The sequence below is a fragment of the Sphaeroforma arctica genome (genome assembly GCF_001186125.1).
Source record: "Sphaeroforma arctica JP610 unplaced genomic scaffold supercont1.1286, whole genome shotgun sequence".
Classification (NCBI taxonomy): Eukaryota; class Ichthyosporea; order Ichthyophonida; genus Sphaeroforma; species Sphaeroforma arctica.
Window position 1 is genome coordinate 11,700 of NW_014039272.1, and position 6,044 is coordinate 17,743.

Consider the following 6,044-nt stretch of genomic DNA (forward strand, 5'->3'; position numbering starts at 1 on the left):
TATATATATATACATGCATACATATACATATATATATATAAATACATAAATACGTACAACACTTATAATCGCGGATTAAACAACCGTACGATATTTTTATGTTCGTGTAACACCCGAGTTAAAAGTGAATATATAAGCAACGTTTTGTTCGCAATACATTGTCTTCAGGCCCTAAGTGAGCTCGTACACACCGAGTCTTTCACAACGCGGGTGATCGAAGCAGCAGGTAAATCTCTATCGTCTGACATATTTGTGGACTTGAGTTCTAGTTACACTCACAAGAAAAGTATTAAAGCAGAATTGCGTTGATATGTTCAGTCTAATAGATACTGACTTCCCACTATACATACATTGAAATATGTACTCTTTTTATGTTCTATATATTTTACAAAAAAAAAATTCATGTTTGTACATAATACTAAACACGATGGCGGCACCGTGTCATCGGTCGAAAAATCGAAACAAACGCGCTAAATATGGCGGTCATATTTTGAGAAATCGTTCAGCTGAAGACCTGAAGTACATGGCTTCCCCGGTTGACCAGGAAGGGCGGCTTCGGCCTTCGTGTCTGGGATATTTATGTATGTATTTACTCTTAAAAGTATGAGAAGTCCCCCTCATTTACCAGTTCATATACACCGAAAGAACGAGTACGTCACGGAAAAGATTACTAAAGATACTACCAAGTACCAACTGGTCGGAAGTCTCATAAAATATCTGCCTAGAGTCATCGTAGACTCACAATATCTAATTTGCAGTTACGATGTTTGCAGGCTGGAGGAAATTAGTAGGTGCTGTGCATACAAACAGACCAATACAACGGTGCCTGTTGCACAGGTGAGTAATTTGAATAAGTGTACGTGCAAATGATATCCCTGCATTTAGAAGTGCGTATATAGAGCGAATCTATGCGATTCTGGTGTCAGGCATAATCTCACTATTGATAGTAGATCATAGCGTGTCAACCCCGTGTAGTATAACTAATAATATGTATATAGAGCTAGACAGATTGTGACTGAATGCAAGGAGAGTCTCAGTCGCTAGTCTGCTTCCCATCTTTGCCCATTGCCCAGCTCCGGTTATATGCAGCAACAGTGTTAGGCTGTAGCTCGTTGAACATGTATGAAGTGCACGTAAACCGTCTGTCACCGAAGATCTAAACCCCCTTTCTTGTAAAAATTTCTCTGCAGCGGAAAATTGCGCTGCACACTTTCCCCTCAAATCACACAGTTAATCCGTGGCAAAGTGAAGGAAGTGGAATCTGAAAAGGTATGCCTGGGTTGCTCGCTGATTTACTTTTCACTTGACTACTTCTTTCTGTAACTGGACACGCTTGTTGAGCCGCGCAGGAAAATTGGTGATCCTTCGGTTGTTTTGAAACACTGTCGGCTTTCGTGTATGCTCAAAAGTTTGTCCTTTCGCTTCTACAGCAAATTGGCAAACGGCGTAACCTGGACGGCAGTCCTTGGAAATTGAATCTGGTCGCTAAACAAATCAGAGGTTTACCTGTCTTAGACGCTATCAACCAGATGACTTTTTCCGGGAAGAAAGCATCTCAAGACGTTAAAAGTGTGAGTTGCTATTTATATCACAATTTTTCTCTGCTGCTAGTTGTTCTTGAATTGATAGTACCATACTACTTGAATGCCCTGACACAATAGTATTTGATCCTTCACACATGCTTATGTCCTTGTATCCGCGTCTTCGTAGATTAACTTGAGTATTGAGTGTGTTTGCCATGGTGTAAGTTCAGTCGTCAGAACGCTTGAGACTTCTAAAATCGTCGTGATGCTGATATCAGTTTATCCCGTGTATCTCAAACTGCGACACCAACCATGTTGTTCCCGCTCGCGTTGCGCGCTGAACAGCACTTTATTATGGATACGAGCAACCAGCCGTTGCGCACATCAATCGCCTTGAGAAGTCTTCTGAGTCAATAGATTAATTTGCTATAACGAGCTTGTGTTTACGTGCCATGTCACGTTCGTGCTTTACGTTCCTGACACTCTTTGAGTTGCGCAATACCGGTGACTGGATTTTTATATGCGTACCCTGAGTTGTAGCGTCATGAGATAATTTACGTGACGTCTCCATTTTATAGGTTGACTGCTGGGGTTTGAGCAGTCTTTGCAGCATAACGTTCGTGCTTAGAAACGAATTGAACGAGAATATTTTTATGCTAACTTTTGAAAACTGTAAATTATTATTATATAGGTACTATATAATACAATGCAAGCCGCTAATCATAACAAAGGACTGGAAGCGAAGAATCTTATCGTGTGTAAGTCGCGCTATTTTACATTCTTTTGCGGATGTTTTTTTTTGCAGTGCAACCTCTAACGCGATTTCTCTAACTCAAGTTTTTAATTTCCTACTTCATTGTTCTGGTGCTAATGAATGTATTGTCTGATTACATTGCAGCACAATGCCACGTAGGAAAGGGCACTTATCGCAGGAAGCTTCGATATCAAGGCAAGGGAAGCATGTCGCTGATGCAGATCAAACATTCACACCTTTATGTGGAGTTGAAGGTGGGCAATATACCGATGTGTTGCAGTTATTTTGATCAATACGTATTATTTTATTCTACTTTGATATATATTTAAGATAAGTATCTGACTGAAAACCTAATTAAATATCCTCACGTCCAGATAGTATTTATTGTAATACGTTTACTGAGTAGAAATTCCCATCTTAAATTGTAGGAGGGAGAGCAGAAGAAGAAGCGCGAGACGCGAATGATGCGGCGGCTAAAGAAGCACGAAAATGCACGAAAACCAAAGAAAATACGATCCGCTCTTATGTGATCAGGTGGTGCCACAGTTCGTATCTGAATAATAAAGCTAGACGCGAACGTCAAAAGATACTTTGTAAGTGTGCGTCCTTACAGCAATTATGTTGTAGACTAACCAGCGTCTACCAGCTTCTTGGTATGTGCAGAGCGATATATTTAAATTATTCCTTTATTCGTAACTAGCATATTGCACAATCTTCCTCTCGAAGAAACAGGCCAGCCAAACTTTCTTTCGTTGTTTTGGACAGGATTTGTCGTCCTCTCAATCTATTCGCTCGTTTTCGCCTAATAAAACGGTTATTGCAGCGATGAGTAAGTTCCCAAGAAAAACCGATTCTGTAGCTCAAGTCTTTTACAGAAAATAGGTTTAAACTAGTCGTTCAGAAAAATCGCTTGAATTTTATAAAAAATTCCGTGACCGTGAGAAATCAGCTTCAGTAGATACACTGCTCCACGAGTAACGAACATTAGAAACAAGATACTTGCTGAGATAAAGATTGATTGGTAGCACGGTATCGTTATCATAACACTCGTGAAAATCTAACCTTTTTAGCGGCAGGCTCTGCTTCCTCCCTCTTCTCTGAAGCTGTGTCTTCCGGTGCAGAGGCGTCGCCGGTAGAGAAACGCGCAGCACGCTTCAGTCTTTTCTCTTCAGCTAAAGCATGCAAATATTGTTCCGAATTCTGGAGAAAAATTAAGAAAAGGGTGAAACTGGAGAGAGATGGAAATTCTGATGTGCATAAATTTTTATCAACTCACAAATTAAATCCGCAGCTCTGATACGATTGATATAGGTGTGGTGGTGGAGATGAACTATCGCATAAATTTTCAGAGTCGTAAATTTCTCCTCAGATGTTCACGACAATAATTAGTGTGTTCCACGAGTCAGAATCAAGGGAAGCACTATGGGAAAAGATGATAGGGTACGAACTCATTACTATCTTACACGCAGATTCTATTCAAAGAAAAACGCAGGAGATATGTTGTCGTGTATTGCGCGATGGAATCACTTACGGTTGTTCCAAACTTTTCCGATCTTTTCTTGATAATCTCTACTTCTTCCAACGTCAATTCTTTCGTCTTGTTCTTAGCAATAGGCCTCTTTCGAGTGTCCTTCGAATCTATAAGCGATCAGCATTTAAAGAGATACATATGAAGCGAAAATTAAGTTTATATCGGGTAGAGTTCGTCGGACCATATCAGCTACTATTAACGTATGCCCCAGACAGCACACAAAATGACAAAAACAACTAGGAACTTTTATAAAATATACGGCATTTTAGGCATTCAGTTGGTACTAGCCTTCTCTTATCAGACACCTAGCGTGAGTAGCAGAAATAGTCCAATCGCACACGAAACCATGAGTATTCGAGTATTTACATGTATCTACTCTTAGCTTCGACGCTGCCTATTAGTGACGTTGAAACTCGTGCAAGATACTCGGGTTAACATAGGAGTAGCCTAAACGGTCCACAACAAAGGTACACCGGAAGACAAATCGATTGTGAATCATGACTCACCTTTATTCGCGCCAGCTTTGGTCGTGGTTGCCGTTCCAGATTTCTGTATTTGAACCTTCTATTTTTGACAAATTAAAATGATGAGTAGGGATGGTATTCTTTTATACCAGTCGCATCTGAACTAAAAACAAAAGGGGTTGGTCTGACTCGCAAGGTGCATTTTGCTATAATAATCGGCTAGTAACACTCACCGTGTCGTTCATCGGGATACCAAATCGAGTGGCCCTGGCCTTCTTTTTTGCTTCAAGCTCTGCAGCTGACAGCACTTTGGGTGCTGTGATACGAGTGGAGCAGTGTGTAAGAGCACGAAACAAGCACTTTCAAATAGAACAATAACATATGAACAACACTATACACGACAATGAGATATGATCAATTGACCTGAAACTCAGCTATGATTAAATAAATAAGCCTTCCTCATGTCAGTTAGACAGTGGATAGTTGCAATTCCATCGAACGCATGTCGTATCAAAAATCATTATAAATCGAAAACAAACAACCTTAACAATAATAATGTACGTACCATCATCTTCCAGTTTCGTGGTTGACGTTACAGGGGTCGCAACTTCCGCCCCAGCGACCGTCTAAGTAGGGAATGGAAAGACGAGAGGGTATACTATTGAATAGAAAGCGAAAAAGGTTCTACATCGGCTAAATTTTGCAAAGCATCGCCTTTTTTTCTCGATTTCTATCTTGTAGAACGGGTATGTCAAGTATCATCTACATAGTAAAAATATCAGTGTACACAGTTTAACCTGAGCACCTTGCACGAATTTCTGGAAATCGTACGATTGGCTTCTTAAATTCAGTTGTGTCAGCGAAAGGACCGCAATATGCGCACTGCATAGAAATTACAAAGACCTCATATACTATCAAACTCAGACTCCATATTGCCCGTATCATATATCAACAACCTTTGCTTCCTCTGCTGTCGCCATATTCGTTGCAACTTGAATCGTACTTTCACATGATTTTACATCTTAATATATTGTAAAAGTCGCTAATTCTGTAAAAAAATATATAAATATTTACAAAGTTATGATTCACTTCAGCTGCTGTTTGCCGGGAAGCATAAATTGCACGTTTAGATTGAACCTTCAATTCATTTCGAAAAGAAAAATAAGTACCGAACATTCAAAATAAAACCCAAGACCTTAGGAATAGCAGTGATGAACCATAGCCAACTGATAGCACTGAACTCATGACTTGAATGACCCGGCTCGCATAGAAGGTACGTGTGCTGGCCAAGCTTGAAAAACAAAAAGCCCGGGCTATCTCTATTGGCTGATAGGCGCCGTTTTGGCGGGGGCTCTGTTGACAAACATTGCTGCAAACAATCTGAATCGTGTGTATATTCATTTCTCAGCAGTGGGATCGACCGTTTCAATGAGTAGTCACGGAGGCAATGAGTAGTCACGGAGGCGCACGTAATAATAGTGGCCGTAAGCCGTCGGAGAAAACTTTGAAGTCTGGTGGCAATCTGAAGCAGGCTAAAAAAAATCGCGCATGTTCTTTACGCTTGCGATATCACACATTTTGATGACTATTCTATAACTTTAGTGGATTCATCTGCGTACGATGAATCAAGTCGGTAGCAGAATTGAAATAGGATCGTACATACTGATACGCTTTGCAAAAACGAGCATTGTATGTACTTGGTCAACGTTCAAACCACCATACTGGGTTTCAACAATACTAAAAAGAAGCAGAACTATGTCTTTATATATGGA

The 6,044-nt window shown here is 40.3% G+C and overlaps 2 protein-coding genes across 2 annotated transcripts; one reads left to right on the forward strand and one right to left on the reverse strand.

Annotated features, from left to right (window-relative positions):
- The first annotated feature begins 626 nt into the window (after positions 1 to 626).
- On the forward strand, positions 627 to 2,898 carry SARC_10535 (hypothetical protein). Its single transcript, XM_014295421.1, has 6 exons — positions 627 to 837; positions 1,191 to 1,269; positions 1,431 to 1,571; positions 2,215 to 2,281; positions 2,422 to 2,531; positions 2,706 to 2,898. Exons 1-6 carry the CDS (start codon positions 764 to 766, stop codon positions 2,805 to 2,807), a joined length of 573 nt encoding a protein of 190 aa, XP_014150896.1. The 5' UTR covers positions 627 to 763; the 3' UTR covers positions 2,808 to 2,898.
- A 21-nt stretch (positions 2,899 to 2,919) lies between these two features.
- On the reverse strand, positions 2,920 to 5,362 carry SARC_10536 (hypothetical protein). Its single transcript, XM_014295422.1, has 7 exons — positions 5,229 to 5,362; positions 4,838 to 4,898; positions 4,506 to 4,588; positions 4,315 to 4,372; positions 3,809 to 3,915; positions 3,340 to 3,477; positions 2,920 to 3,079 (listed from the first exon to the last, which is right to left on the reverse strand). The coding sequence occupies exons 1-7, from the start codon at positions 5,250 to 5,252 to the stop codon at positions 3,062 to 3,064; spliced, it is 489 nt and encodes a 162-aa protein (XP_014150897.1). The 5' UTR covers positions 5,253 to 5,362; the 3' UTR covers positions 2,920 to 3,061.
- Positions 5,363 to 6,044: the final 682 nt, after the last annotated feature.